Source organism: Suncus etruscus, chromosome 3 (genome assembly GCF_024139225.1).
Source record: "Suncus etruscus isolate mSunEtr1 chromosome 3, mSunEtr1.pri.cur, whole genome shotgun sequence".
NCBI classification, from domain to species: domain Eukaryota; kingdom Metazoa; phylum Chordata; class Mammalia; order Eulipotyphla; family Soricidae; genus Suncus; species Suncus etruscus.
The window spans coordinates 91,546,602-91,562,986 of record NC_064850.1 but is presented as its reverse complement, the minus strand read 5'-3'; the positions used below and the strand labels follow the sequence as shown (position 1 = coordinate 91,562,986).

Here is a 16,385-nt window from a genome sequence, read left to right as displayed (position 1 = left end):
CTGAACAAAAAGAGGGGCTCTAGCTATGGATCTTTATAAAAGCAGCACAAAAACTCCCACTGGTACCCAACTTCAAACAGTACTTTGAATACGTTTTGTCCTCCCTAATCATAATGAGAAAGTATCAGAAATCACATTAAATTAAATCAACATTATTGGAACATAGTAAACACAAATGATGGAAGATATTTAAATAAACTATATTTACTTCATAAAGAAAAATATAAATCTCCAACATATGGTGATGAAAAAATTTTCTTCCAAAACATTTAAAAGCAAGAAAAGGGAAAACATTACCAACCTATGCTGCTGTAGTACCATAGCACTTGTAGGGTCATAGAAATTTCTCCCTACAAGCTTCAAATCTAAAAGTTTCATTACCCTGAAACAAAGAACAAAATTTTCATGAGAAACGTTAAAAGAAATCATGCTTTTTCTTTCTATCCTTTGCTACATTTACCTTTAGAAATTTTTTACCTAGGGGGCCAGAATGGGTTGATTTCCAAGGTTCAATTTATATATATATATATATATATATATATATATATATATATATATATATATATATATATATAATTTTACCATTAAATAAAAAGATCTCAAGAGTATTTATCCATTTCTAAGTACCAATATGGCATAGAAAGTTATGTTTGTTACTGACAGTTTAGAATTTAGATAGCAGCTAGGTTTATTGTGTCAGAATAAAAGGTGGTATAAGAATCTTTTCTTTTCCTTTTTTGAGGGGTTTTGGGGCTATAATAGCAGTTCTTAGGGGCTTAGGGCTTACATCTGGCTCTGCACTGAGGAATAACTCCTGGCAGGCTTAAGAGACCATACGGGATACCAGGAATCGAATCCAGCTCACCTGTGTGCAAGGCAAACGCCCTACCCATTATACTATCTCTCCAGCCCTATACGTCTTGCTAAAATAAAAAAAAAAAAAAAAAAAAAAAGGGCGGGTCACACCCTGGCTCTGCACTCAGAAATTGCCCCTGGGAGGCTTGGGGGACCAGATGGGATGCTGGAAATCGAACCACCATCAGTCCTGGGTTGGCCACATGCAAGGCAAAAGCACTACCACTGTGCTATCTAGCCCTCAAAATTATAAAATTTTAAGTAAAAAAAATATTAAAAGATTTCTATAATTCATTGAAGTCTAGAAAAAGTGCTTCTACTAATAATTTTTGCATACTACCTCTTCAAGTCACCCTTTACCTAACAACATTAAATATATACAATAGATAGATGCTTTTAACTTTTTTAAATAAATCTAAAGGAGGGACCAGAGAGATACAATGGAGGTAAGGCTTTTGTCTTAGACGCAGAAGGATGGTAGATCGAATCCCAGCATCCCATATGGTCCCCCGAGCCTGCCAGGAGCGATTTCTAAGCAGAGAGCCAGGAGTAACCCCTCAGTGCAGCCGGGTGTGACCCAAAAACCAAAATAATAATAATAATAATAATAATAATGATAAATCTAAAGGAATCCATCCCCCTTATCAAGCTACCTCTAAACCAACTTTTGTCTATCTAGGTTTGGTCAATCATTTGAGATAATTTTTTTGTAAATTAGCCTCAATAGCATACTTAATATTTCCAAATTTTTATCTACAAATAAATATACACTTTAATGTAATTAATACCAACTATACTTCTTGAAGAGAATATACAAATACAAAGCTGAGGTAAAAAAAATTTTAGAGTATAGGTTAAAATTTTCTCACCGACGGAAAACCACATTGTAGAAGGGAATACATAAGTCAGACCAAGGCTCCAGAATCTTTGTCAACTGAATCTTAATATTGATCTCACCACCATCAGTTTTCCTTTGACTTTTTAACTCAAGAATCTAAAAATAAGTAGATGCATGTAAAGATAAATTTATCCTAAATAAAATAAAATTCTACTAAAATTTAATCTAATCCAATTGTTTTTACAGAACTCTTAAAATACCTTAAAATGTTTTATTTCTCCCAAATTTTGCTGTCCACAATGGGAAAACTATAGCATGACAACAATTATTTAAGGAGATAATTATTGAAACTCAATGGGTAAGTAGCTACAGATTGCTACAAATTTGATTTTTTGGGGAGGTCCTTGAGCCATACACAATGATGCTGAGGTATTAATGATCAATTTTATTAATGAAATTGTGATCAATGAAAGCCTGCTCCTGGTGATGCTCAGGAGACTATGTGGCTCAGGGATAGAACCAGGAAAAATATTATTTCTGGGACTAGAGAAATAGCACAGTGATTAGGGTGTTTGCTTTGAACATGAACAACCTAGGTTAAATCACTGGCATCCCATATGTTCCTCTGAGCCTCCAAGTAGTAACTTCTGAGCTCAGAGCAAAGAGTAACCCCTGAGAGCCTCCAGGTTTGGCACACCCCCCAAAAGAACATGTCAGCCCATTGAGCAATTTTTACATACCCTTAAATTTCAAATTTAAATTTGAAATCTTAAAATTTAGGGCAGGGGTCCTCAAACTTTTTAAACAGGGGGCCAGTTCACTGTCCCTCAGACCATTGGAGGGTCTGACTATAATAAAAACAAAACTTATGAACGAATTCTTATGCACACTGCATATATCTTATTTTGCAATGAAGAAACAAAACAGATACAAATACAATATGTGGCCCGTGGGCCATAGTTTGAGGACCACTGATTAGGGTATTAAAAAAAATTTTTTTTATTTTTGGGCCACACCCAGCAGTGTTGAGGAATTACTCCTGGCTATCTGCTCAGAAATAGCTCCTGGCAGGCACAGGGGACCATATGGGACGCCGGGATTCGAACCGACCACCTTAGGTCCTGGATCGGCTGCTTGCAAGGTAAACGCTGCTGTGCTATCTCTCCAGCTCCATAGGGTATTAAAATTTAAAATCATCTGTCACTGAGGTTAAAGATTTCAACCCCACTTCTGAGAGAAGGGACTTTTTAATGAATTAAAATATAAAAGTTTTATCATTTTATCTGCCTTATCTCGAAGTACAACTCAAATAATGTTCCAGAAATTACGACTTCTCATCATCAGAACATTCTTATATTTTTTTACCCCAAAAAGTAACTTATTTTTATCTCACTTGTTGAAGCTTAATAGGCAGATAGAGAATGGATCCATCAAAAGCAGTGACATTTCCAGTGACAGATTGGTGATCTTTCAACATACCAAATCTCATGCTTTTGCATTCCACTTCGGGGCTAGGAAAGAATAAAGGAATTTTACTACAATTTCACTCAAACAACAGACTTCATTGCAGAGCAGTAAAGTTGCAAAAGATGGTCACCTGTAACTACTGCTCCATCTAGTGGTTTAAAAAAAAACTTCAAAAAGATGGGGCTGTGGTACAAGACAAGGCTGCTCTCTCTCTCTCTCACCTCTCCTAGTCAATATGGTGCTGGAAGTTCTTGCCATAGAGATTAGGCAAGAAAAAGATATCAAGGGGCCCGGAGAGATAGCACAGCGGCATTTGACTTGCAAGCAGCCGACCCAGGACCTAAGGTGATTGGTTCGAATCCTGGTGTCTCATATGGTCCCCCGTGCCTGCCAGGAGCTATTTCTGAGCAGACAGCCAGGAGTAACCCCTGAGCACTGCCGGGTGTGGCCCAAAAACAAAAAAAAAAAAAAAAAAAAAAAAAAAGAAAAGAAAGAAAAAGAGAAAAAAAGAAAAAGATATCAAGAGCATCCAGATAGGAAAGGAAGAAGTCAAATTCTCACTGTTTGCAGATGACATGATACTGTATTTAGAAAACCCTAAAGACTCTACCAAAAAGCTTCTAGAAACAATAGATTCATATAGCAAAGTGGCAGGCTACAAAATTAACAAGCAAAATCAATGGCTTTCTTGTACATCAATAATGATAGATAAGAAATGGACATTTAAAAATAATCCCATTCACATTAGTGTCATACAAACTTAAATATCTTGGAGTCAACCTAACTAAGAGATGAAGGACCTATACAAAGAAAACTACAAAACCCTGCTTCAAGAAATAAAAGAGGATACAAGGAAATGGAGACACATATCCGGCTCATGGATTGGGAGGATTAACATAATTAAAATGTCAGTACAATACCCCTCAAAGCATTATACAGATTTAATGCAATCCCTGTAAGGAAACACATGACATTTTTCAAAGAAGTCGATCAAACACTCCTGAAATTCATTTGGAACAATAAACACCTGCGAATAGCTAGAGCAACCCTTGGGAAAAGAAATATGGGGGGGGGGGCGGTGCATCACTTTCTCCAACTTTAATTGTATTACAAAGCTATAGTCATTAAAACAACATGATATTGGAATAAAGGCAGACCCTCAGGTAGTGCAATAAACTTGAATATTCGTTCCCCAGACATAAATCAATTAATCTTTGATAAGAAATGCAAAATGGAGCAAGGAAAGTCTCTTCAATAAGTGGTGTTGGACAACTGGTCAGCCACTTGCAAAAAATGCAAATGGATTTAAGACCTTGATTTCAGACCCAAAACCATAAGGTATATAGAACAACACATAGGTAAAAACACTCCGTGACACTGAGACTAAAGGGATCTTCATGGAGGAAGCAGCACTCTTCAAACAAGTGGAAGCAAGATAAACAGATGGGACTATATTAAGCTGAGAAGCTTCTGCACCTCAAAGGAAATAGTTCCTAGGATACAAAAGCCACTCACAGAATGGAAGAAACTATTCACCCAATACCCATCAGACAAGGGGCTAATATCTAAGATATACAAGGTACTGACAACTTAGCAAGACAAAAAAATCTAACCCTGTCAAAAAATGGTGATAAAAGGGGCCAGAGAGATAGCATGGAGGTAAGGCATTTGCCTTTCATGCAGAAGGTCATCAGTTCGAATCCAGCTTCCCATATGGTCCCCCGTGCCTGCCAGGAGCAATTTCTGAGCATGGAGCCAGGAGTTTCCCCTGAGCACTGCCAAGTATGACCCAAAAACCACACACACACACACACACACACACACACACACACACACACACACACACAAAATGGTGATAAGAAATGAACAATTTCTCAAAGAAGAAATACAAACGGCATAAGGCACATAAAAAATGCTCCACATCACTAATCACAGGGAGATGCAAATCAAAACAACAATGAGATAACATCTCACACCGCAGAGACTGGCACAAAGAACAAGAACAATCAGTGATGGCAGAAATGTGGAGTTAAAGGAACTCTCATTCACTGCTGGTGGGAATGCCTTCTAGTCCAGTCTTTATGGAAAACAATATGAAGATTCCTCAAAAAAATGGATATTGAGCTCCCATATGATCCAACTTTACTACTCCTAGGGATATACCCTAGGAATACAAAAACAAAATATAAAAATCCCTTCCTCACATCTCTATTCATTACAGCACTATTTACAATAGCCAGAATCTGGAAACAACTAAAATGCCCTTCAACACATGAATGGCTAAAGAAACTCTGGTACATATATACAATGGAATAATATGCAGCTGTCAGGAGATGAAGTCATGAAATTTTCCTATAAATGGATGGACATGGAAACTATAATACTGAGTGAAATAAGTCAGAGGGAGAGAGACAGAATAGTATCACTTTTCTATGGGTTTTAAGAAAAAAAAAAAACATTATTGCAATAATGTCCAGAGATGAGAGCCGGAGGAATGGCTCACAAATAGTGGTGAATGCAGTTAGAGAAATAACTACACTAACAATTACCATGACAATGTTAATGAGTAAGAGATGTAGAATGACTATCTCGAATGCAGGCACAAGATGGGGGAGGAGGTAGTTCAGGGGCACTGGTGGTGTGACTGTTGCACTGGTGAAGGGGGTGTTCCTTTTATGAATGAAGCCCAACTACAATCATGTTTGTAATCATGGTGTTTAAATAAAGATATTATTTAAAAAATTAAATTAGGGGCTGGAGAGATAGCATGGAAGTAGGGCATTTGCCTTGTATGCAGACAGACAGTGGTTTGAATCCCGGCATCCCATTTGATCCCCGGTGCCTGCCAGGGGTAATTTCTGAGCGTGGAGCAAAGAGTAACTCCTGAGTGTTGCCGGGTATGACCCAAAAACAAACAAAAAAATCAAATTAAATTAAAAAAAAAAGATGGGGCTGGAGTGATAGCACAGCAGGCAGGCAGGACATTTGCCTTACTCACAGCTGACCCAGGTTTGACTTCCAGCATCCCATATAGTCACCTGAGCCTGCCAGGAATGATTTTTGAGTGCAGAACCAGTGTGACCACTAAAAAAATTATAAAAGATTAAACTAAAACCTAATTTCATCATCCAGGACCAAACTTTTGAGCATAACTAATATGAGTCCAAGCAACACAGTGCTGTCCTGGTGATCCCTGACAGCATCAAAATAGCGCCATATCCTCGACCCCAGCATTGAAATGCTGGCTGGATTTAGTTTCACAGGGAGTAGCTGTATCATACTGTTTCAGAGGCCCACAAGAAAAAAAAAAGGAATCTAATTCCATTATCCAAATACAACTGTCTTTAATGTTAGATTCTATTCTTCCAGACATTATACCAGGTTATCTTTTTTTTTCTGTTAAGGGAAAAGTAATAAATGTCTTTATAGAATATCCAGTTTCTGTTACAACTCAATTACTATTATACAGATACTTATACACATAAAAGTACTATACCCTCAAACAATAAATAAATAAATCTTTCTAGAGCCCTTTCATGAAGTATGTGGAAGTATACTAGGTCACTATAATACAACCTCTCAACAGTATTAATGGTCTGACATCCTCTTCATATTGTAGCTTCAAAAGTCCAGATCTAAAATCTTTATACAGAATCCAAGCTTTCTCCATAACCCAATTCAGTGCAGAAACCTGCAAAACCTCATAATTTTGTTTCATTGTCAATTCATATCCAGAGAACAGGTTCTTCCTTAGATTCCAGAACAGACCCATTCTCACTATTCTCTGTGGAGATTTTATCTTCTAATTCATCACATAAGTCTGATTTGTCAGCTATCCTTTCTCATGCTAGGAAATCTCTAAAGCAGGGGTCTCAAACCGCAAACGACCCTCCGTACAACGTTTCGTGGCCCTAGAGGAATATTTTTTTGTTTTGTTTTGTTTTAGTTGTTTGGGTCACACCCCCGAATGTTCAAGGCTTACTACTGACTTTGCACTCAAGGATCACGCCGACTTTGCCTCCTGCGGCCCGCAGGTAAATTGAGTTTGAGACCCCTGCTCTAAAGCAACCCTCCGTATCATTTAGTTTCTCTTTCCTTTCATCATAATATTTTTACAAATAGCCTATGTTCTCCTTTGTTATTTTATCATTATTTGTTAGTTATTGTTGTGGAGTCTGGGAGATTCAAACTTGGTGGTTGTGCGTATGTGCATAGCTCACCAAAGTCATACACTTTGCTGACTAAGTTACCACTAGAATCACTCTTAGTCCTTTGTTCTCTTAATCTAGTTTTTCCTCAGCAAATCAAGTAAAAGACTCTAAATTTAATTTTTATTAACGTATCAATATACTTACTGACCCACTAAAACATTAGTTGTTAATATAAATACAAAATAGGGCCCGGAGAGATAGCACAGCGGTGTTTGCCTTGTAAGCAGACGATCCAGGACCAAAGGTGGTTGGTTCGAATCCCGGTGTCCCATATGGTCCCCCGTGCCTGCCAGGAGCTATTTCTGAGCAGACAGCCAGGAGTAACCCCTGAACAATGCCAGGTGTGGCCCAAAAAACAAAACAAAAAAAATATATGTATATATATATATAAATACAAAATAAAGTTAATTTTAAATTTATTGCAAAGAATTGAGGACACGTATTATTGTGACCATTACAAATTTACATGAATACAAACAAAAATCCTTATTATTCCCAGTCTTTTACTACTCATCTCCAAGCAAAGAACAATGCAAAGAAAGGTGTGAATATTACCTGAAAGTCACATGATATTGATAAACTGCTTCATTATGACACTGTATTTTGATAAGATTTAGTCCTAAAAGTTGAGGTGTTCCTTTTGATCCTTGTTTCACAAAAATCTCTCTGGAAAATAAAAATAGAAAACAAAAACAAGAAGGCCAGGAATGTATTTCAGAGCATTTTCATTGTATGTTTTAAGTTCTGGGAATGGTCTTTATTATACATACACGCCATCACCACTTACAATGACATAATCAAAATAACCAACATATGCCCAAACCAAAACCAAAACCAAATCAACCTACCTACGCACACACAGATTGGGGCATATTTGACACATTTTCATACATATTTCATACATACATATTTATTTGCTCACAGATACACAAGCCAAGAATCAAATTTAAAAAAGAAAACAAGCTTTAAAGGTTAGAAAATGAATTTGTTTGTAATTTTTTGTTTACCTTGGGCTACACCCAGCAGTGCTGAGAGGTTTCTCCTGGCTCTGTGCTCAGGAATCACTCCTGGTAAGCTCAGGGAACCATATGGGATGCCAGAATTTGAACCCAGGTTGGCTGCATGCTAGGCAAATGCCCTATCCCTCCAGACCCTGCAATTTCTAATTAGAATGTTCACCTTAGGGGCCAGAGAGATAGCATGGAGGCAAGGCATTGCTTTGCATGCAGGACAGTGGTTCGAATCCCGGCATCCCATGTAGTCCCCTGAGCCTGCCAGGAACAATCTGAGCGTAGAGTCAGGAGTAACCTGAGTACTGCCGGGTGTGACCTAAAAACCAAAACAAAAAAAAAAGAAGAAGAATGTTTACCTCCTCTTCTAATAACTTAACTGGAATAAATTAGATAAACTTAAGAATTAGTTCTAGGGGTTAGAAAGGATAGTAGAGCAGGTAAGGTACTTGCCTTGCACAAATTGGCACTGATTGATTCCAGCACCCCATATGGTTTCAGAGCCTACAGAGTGATCCCTAAGCAGAGAGCCAGAAGTAAGCCCTGAGCACTGTGGCACAAATAATCACCCCCCCAAAAAAAAATTACTGCAATAGTATATTTTCTTGGGGGGGGGAGAGATATTTGTGTGCCAGGGAGAAGGAGAGAGACAGAAAGGGAGGAAAAGGGAAAGAGGGACAGAGAGGAAGAGAGAGAGAAGGAAGGAGAAAAGAAGAGAAAGGAAGTTCGGAAAGGGGGAGAGGGAGAGCATAGGGGGAGAAAAAGTGAGAAGGGGAGTGGAGAGGCAAAATGAGGAAAAGAGGGAGAGATGGGGAGAGAAGGGGAGAGGGAAGGAGGGAGAAGGAAGAGAGAGGGAAGGAGAGGAGAAGGGAAAGGTGAAAGAGAGGGAGGGAAAAGGAGGGGGGTGAATATAACCTGTAGTGGCAGATATTAAGCCATAGTTTCCAACAGAATAAGCCTATGTTCTCAATATTCAGCCATCTCAGCCATGTGGCAGACAGATTTTTGTTTTTTTTTACTTTAGATTTTGGTTTGAGGGCATACCTGGCAGTGTCCAGTTTCCTCCTGGCTCTGTAATCAGGGATCCCTCCTGGAGAGCTCAGGGATCATATGGGGTACTAGGTATCAAACACAGTTGCCACATCCAAGTCAAGGTCCCTACCAGCTGTACAATAGGTCCTGCAACAGTATTTTTTCTTTCTTTTTCTTTTTTCCTTTCTTTTCTTTTTCTTCACAACAGTATTTTTAAGTAACCTTTCTCTAACATAAGAAATTGTCTAAATTCTTAACTGGGAAGGAAATGTTATAAAGTCATAAGTAAGGGCCAAAGTATTCAATAGCAGAGTGGGTAAATTTTCCTTGCACACAGCTGACTTCGGTTACACCCCCAGCATCCTATATGGTGCCCCAAGCTGCCAGGCGTAATTTCTGAGCACAGAGCCAGGAGTAACCTCTGAGAGTCACCAAGTGTGCCCTTCCCCCAAAAAATCTGAATTTACTCTGTGGTTGTATTCTTTTTGTTTGTTTTTTGAGGGGGCCACACCCGGCAGTGTTCAGGGATTACTCCTGGCAAGAGCTCTTGGCAGACTTGGGGGACCATATGGGATGCCAGGAATCGACCCTGGGTTGGTCCCATGTTGGCCACATGCAAGGCAAATGCCCTGCCACTGTGCTATTGCTGTGGCCCTGGTTGTATTCGTTTGTTAGCTCTATTTCACTTCATCAGGAATTGTCCTACCTCTTTAGTCATTCTTTTTTTTTTTTTTTTTTTTTTTGGGTTTTGGGTTTTGGGTTTTGGGTTACACCCAGCAGCATTCAGCGGTTACTCCTGGCTCTGCGCTCAAAAATCGCTCCTGGCAGACTCTGGGGACCATATGGGATACTGGGATTCGAACCACTGTCCTACCGCTATGCTATCTCTCCAGCCCCTTCTTTAGTCATTCTTTCCTTTAACAAAAAGTTTCAAAAACAAGACAATAGGGCTGGAGCCATAGCACAGTAGGACAGGGCTGACCAGGGATGAATTCAGGTTTGACCCCTGGCATCCTATATGGTCCCTGGAACCTGCCAGGAGTGATTCCTGAGTGCAGAACCAAAGTAACCCAAGTGCTGCCAGGTGTGACCCAAAGAACAAAAACAGGACGACAACAACAACAAATACCCACAAGACAATAAACAGTCCTGCAATATATATCACCCATGGAGGACTTTAAATAACATTGACAATGCTATCAGAAGGCCTCACTCATATACCAAGCAGAAGATAGTGTTCAGAACTTACTTTTCCTTGTGTTCTACAGTTCCTTTTCCAAGTGGAGAGTGATCCACAGAGTGCAGTGAAGACTGAAGCAGAGGTGATAGTGATGATACCTGGGTAGGATCCTGACAAGTCTGGCCAAGTGTCTTGGGAGGTTTATATACTCCTCTGCCTAAACCACCAGTTGCTCTTCCGATTGATAATAAAGGACCATCTGAATTACCTCTACCAAGAACTCTGTAATGTTGAAAAGAGGCAAATCAGGACTTTCTTAATCATACCTTTTACTATATCCCACCTTGCCTCACCCCCATCCCCATCAACATTCACTACCTGGAGGATTGAGCAAAAGGAGTCAAGCACATGAATATAATTCTCTCTATATGAGATAAGTTAACTTGATCCATTCACCAATTACTATTAAAACTGACTCTCAGGGAGCTGGAGAGATAGCATGGAGGTATGGCATTTGCCTTTCATGCAGAAGGTCATCGGTTCAAATCCTGGTGTCCCATATGGTCCCCTGTGCCTGCCAGGAGCAATTTCTGAGCATGGAGCCAGGAATAACTCCTGAGCACTGCCAAATGTGACCCAAAAACCACACACACACACACACACACACACACACACACACACACACACACACACACACAAACCTGACTCTCAGAACCAAGTTCCATCATACCAAAATCAAGTTTGACTCATTCAGGTTAAAATACCACTATAATCGGAGCTGGAGAGATAGCATGAAGGTAAAGCGTTTGCCTTGCATGCAGAAGATCAGTGGTTCGAATCCCGGCATCCCATATGGTTCCCCGAGCCTGCCAAGAGTGATTTCTGAGCGTAGAGCCAGGAGTAATCCCTGAGCACTGCCAGATGTGATCCAAAAACCAAAAAAAAACAAACAAAAAAAAAACACTATAATCAGGTTTATTTCTTTTGTAGTGCTAAAAATCAAACCCAGATGTATTTTACCACTGAGCCACAAATCCGGTTAAATTTTTTCAATTATTTGTTTTGGGGTCATACCTGGTAGTACTCAGAGACCATTTCTGGTAATGCTTAGGGGACTGTAAATGATGGTAGGGATCAAATAGATGTTGGCCACATGCAAAGCAAATGCTTAACTTCTGTATTATCTATACAACCCCTTAGGTTAAATTCTTTTTTAAAAATATTATTTTATCAGGGCCGGCAAGGAGGCGCTAGAGGTGTTTGCCTTGCAAGCGCTAGCCAAGGAAGGACCGTGGTTCGATCCCCTGGCGTCCCATATGGTCCCCCCAAGCCAGGGGCAATTTCTGAGCGCTTAGCCAGGAGTAACCCCTGAGCATCAAATGGGTGTGGCCCGAAAAATATATTATTTTATCAAAGTACCATAATCTACAAAGATATTCATAACTGAGTTTTAGACATACAATGTTCCAGCACCATCAGTGTCAACTTTCCCTCCACCAGAGTCCCAGGTAACTTCCCACTCAACCTCAACACTGGGGGAGTACCACTGACCCTAGTCTGCCACCTTAATTGATTTTATTTATTTATTATTTATTTTTGGCTTGGGGCCAAGGCCAGCAGTAGTCAGGAGTTACTCTTGGCTCTGCTCACAGAAATCACTCCTGGGATAGAGAGATAGCAGCAGTAGGGTGTTTGCCTTGCACGCGCCAATCCAGGATAGTCCAAATCCCCGCATCCCATGCGGTCCTCCATGCCTGCCAGGATTGATTTCTGAGCACAGAGCAAGGAATAATCCCTGATCACTGCAGGTGTGGACCCCCCCCCCCCGCAAAAAATAAATCACTCCTGGAAGGCTAGGGGGACCATATGGTATACTGGGGATTCAACCCGTGTCAGCTGTATGCAAGGCAAACTCCCTACACACTGTACTATTGCTCTGAACTCAATATGCAAATTTTTTTTGAATTTTGTTTTGGGGGGCACATCCAGTGATGCTCAAGGGTTACTTCTGGCTATGCGCCGAGAAATTGCTCCTGGCTAAGGAAACCATATGGGATGCTGGGGATCGAATCAGGTCTATCCTAGATCTGCCGCATGCAAGGCAAACATCCTACCACTATGCTATCGCTTCAACCCCCGAATAGACAAATTTTTAAGGTTTTTTTTGAGCATTCACAGAAGTAGTTCAGAAAACTAAAAGAAGTATAAATATGTGAAACACTTCATAACTTGGAATGTCATCCTTACACAGGAAACCTGCTAATCTCTATAAAGTTCTAAGTTCTTTTTTTTTGTTTTTGGGATTTGGGGGGGGGGGGTTGGCCACACCCAGTAATCTTCAGGGATTACTCCTAGCTATGCGCTCAGAAAACCCTCCTAGCTTGGGGGACCACATGAGATGCCTGGGGATTACACCGCAGTCCGTCCTGGGTCGGTCACATGCAAGGCAAATGCCCTACCACTGTGCCATCACTCCAGCCCCTATAGTTCTAAATTCTTAGTGTATGTACTATTGCAAAGAGACTTAGCTTAACTTTTTCCTTTTTCTGGTTTTAGGCCACACCTTACAGAGGTCAGGGTTATTCCTGACTCTGAGCTCAGGAATTATTCCTGATGGGGCTTGGAGGACCATATAAGATATCAAGGTTCAAACCCAGGTCAGCTACATGCATGGTAAGCACCCTACTCACTTACCATTCTGGCCCACTTACATATTTTTTCTTTTTGGACCACACCCAGAGGTGCTCAGGGGTTACTCCTGGCTTTGAGCTCAGCCCAATCTACTGTGCTATAGTTCCAGTCCCTTAGGTTAACTTCTTTTTTTTTGGGGGGGGGCGGTGCTCAGGGGTTACTCCTGGCTGTCTGCTCCTGGCAGGCACGGGGGACCATATGGGACACCGGATTTGAACCAACCACCTTTGCAAGGCAAACACCGCTGTGCTATGCCCTTAGGTTAACTTCTCTTTTTTTTTTTTTTTTTTTTTTTTTTGTGGTTGTTCTTTTTTTGGGTCACACCCGGCAGTGCTCAGGGGTTATTTCTGGCTCCAGGCTCAGAAATTGCTCCTGGCAGGCACAGGGGACCATATGGGGTGCCGGGATTCGAACTGATGACCTCCTGCATGAAAGGCAAACGCCTTACCTCCATGCTATCTCTCTGGCCCCCAGGTTAACTTTTTTTTTTTTTTTTTTTTTTTTTTTTTGGTTTTTGGGCCACACCCTGTGACGCTCAGGGGTTACTCCTGGCTATGCGCTCAGAAGTTGCTCCTGGCTTCTTGGGGGACCATATGGGACGCCGGGGGGATCGAACCGCGGTCCGTCCTAGGCAAGCGCAGGCAAGGCAAAGGCACCTTACCTCCAGAGCCACCGCCCGGCCCCTCCAGGTTAACTTCTTAAAGAGAGCAAATGATGTGACTGGATCAGCTGCTGTTGACTAGTCTTGGGAAATAGGCACTTTTTAATATAAAACCATGCAATATTTGTGATGTAATAAAATTCTTTTCAGAATTTCTCTTTGGAGCCATAAAAATATTCCATCTGAATTTGATAGTAACTTTACCCACCTATTCCAAACAACAGAGGCCTCTGCCATCTTGCTATCCCCAGCTGCCAATACTGAAGAATTTGGAAATCCTGTGGAATAGGATTCTTCTTTATCCTTGTGTACCATACTGGTAGATAATCCTCGACCTAAAATGCCTCTACCTGAGTAAAAAAGCCAAATTTCAGCTATAACTATGAGTCAAATATGTTATACAGTTATTTTTCTGAAGATTTAAAACATAAATTTAAAAACAAACCAATCATACCTGTTACTATATGTAACTCCACCCTGGATTTAGGTGTAGCTACCTGAGACCCACCCATTTCTGGGAGGGGTCTTGGGAACCAGATATTATATGTGACCTTACCTGCAAGACCCCGCCCATTCCTAGGAGGGGTCTTGGAAAAGGTAGATAAGCCTTTGAGCCAGGGGATTAGGGGGTCTGCCCTGCTGGGCCCTCTGGCTTTTGGGTCTTGGCCTCTTTTGGTCTTTGACCAGCATGGAGGTCAAAGGGAGATGGCTGAAAGGAGTTAAGATGATGCAGGGCTAGCTAAGAATGGCTGAGTGCTTAAAAGGTTATGAATAAAGCTGATGCTTCCTGATGCCTGCCTGTGAGTGAGTTCAATACCCGTCGCTTTCCTGAACCCCAGATCTGCCGGTTCATGGGGGATGAAGCCACGTGGCCGGGGCCTAAGGACAAAGGCCTCCATCCTTCACCATCCACTTCCATCCTTCTCCATCCTTAATTATTTGATTCAACAACTATATTTTTCTCATTAGTTTTGCACATACCTAAATAAGGCATTTCCTGTTTGAGAGGAATCCGGGGAACTGCTTCAAGACCCACACCTCGGAACATAGAAACCAAACCCCCTCCGGGTTCCTATGGAAAGTAAATGAATAGTATTATTATAAAATTTAGCTAAAAATCCCTGAAACAGGGGCTGGAGAGAAAGCACAACAGTAGGGTGTTTGCCTTGCATGCAACTGACCCAGGACAGACCCAGGTTCTATTTCCAGCATCTTATATGGTCCCCCAAGCCTGCCAGGAATGATTTCTGAGTGCAGAGCCAGGAGTAACCCATGAGCACCGTCGGCTGTGCCCACCCAAGTAAAAACAATCCCTGAAACATTAATGGTATTTAAAAGTCTTAGCAAATAATAAAAATCATCTTTAAATTCGATACATTTTGTAAAAATTTTAAAAAATCTCACAGAAATGAGGGCTGGATTGACAGTACAGCAAGCAGGGCACTTGCCTTGTAAGCAGCCAGCCTAGCTATGTTCTTTGGTACCACAAATAGGTCCCCAGAGCTCTGTTAGGAATGATCTGAGCTAGGACTAAGCCTTGAGCACCAACAGATGTGCCCCCAAAACAAAACAAAAATGTTTTTAGGGGCAGATGTACAGCTCAATTAACCAAAGCCCTTTCTTTGAAGGCAGGAGGTCCAGGTCTGAAGATACGCACTGCATGATTCCCTTAAGAACAGCCAAAACCCCAGCATCAAGCAAGGAGTAGGTCCCTGAACATCACTGGATGTGTACCAAAATCACCCACAAAATTGTTTAAAAACTTTTGTTTTATAGTTATATAGTGGTTTTTTAAGCATTAAGTACAGTAGCAGAGTGTTTGCTTTATATGTAGCTGACCCAGGCACCCCATATGGTCCCCCAAGTCCACCAAAATTGATCTCCGAGAGCGCAGAGCCATAAGCCCTGAACACCACTGGGTGAGTCCCAAAAACAACAACAAAATATTAAAGATTACTAGTTGTGGGGCATAAGAGACAGTACAGAGGGTTTGCCTTTCAAGCGTCAATAGGGCTCAATCCCCAGCATCCCATGTAGTCTGAATTAAAAACAAGTAAGTAGTTAGTTTTTTAAGCATGCAAGTCCATATTTGATAGTATAATACACTGCAACAGAACAAAGTTAACTTTTTCATTTTTCTATTCTCTATGCATCCAAGATAGAAATAAATAATGTTCTGGTTATTCCATATTCATAGAAAAGAAGCAGACAGCAAGCACAAAGGGTAAGTTCTTGCTATGCATGTTCAATCCTTGGCACCCTAACATCCACCAAGAGTGATCCCTGAACACAGCCAGAAGTAAGCCCTGAGCATGTCTGGAAAAATAACTGGACCACTTAAGGGCATCAGGTTCAAATTATCATTTTTCTAACAACCTCCATAGAGCTACCATACAACACTCAAACAAGTCATCTGAGTAAAAACACAAGATCGTTAGCA

General features: G+C 40.8%; 1 protein-coding gene across 1 annotated transcript in view; it reads right to left on the bottom strand.

The window, feature by feature from the left end:
• The window catches only part of PIWIL2 (piwi like RNA-mediated gene silencing 2), a 74,491-nt gene that overhangs the window by 55,672 nt on the left and 2,434 nt on the right, over positions 1-16,385 (bottom strand). Inside the window, exons 2-8 of the mRNA XM_049769440.1 lie at positions 14,927-15,017; positions 14,154-14,295; positions 10,663-10,875; positions 7,927-8,037; positions 3,087-3,204; positions 1,725-1,849; positions 302-382 (exon numbers count right to left, since the gene is read on the bottom strand). Coding sequence (XP_049625397.1) covers positions 302-382; positions 1,725-1,849; positions 3,087-3,204; positions 7,927-8,037; positions 10,663-10,875; positions 14,154-14,295; positions 14,927-15,017 — 881 coding nt within the window. The remainder of the gene's footprint in view (positions 1-301; positions 383-1,724; positions 1,850-3,086; positions 3,205-7,926; positions 8,038-10,662; positions 10,876-14,153; positions 14,296-14,926; positions 15,018-16,385) is intronic.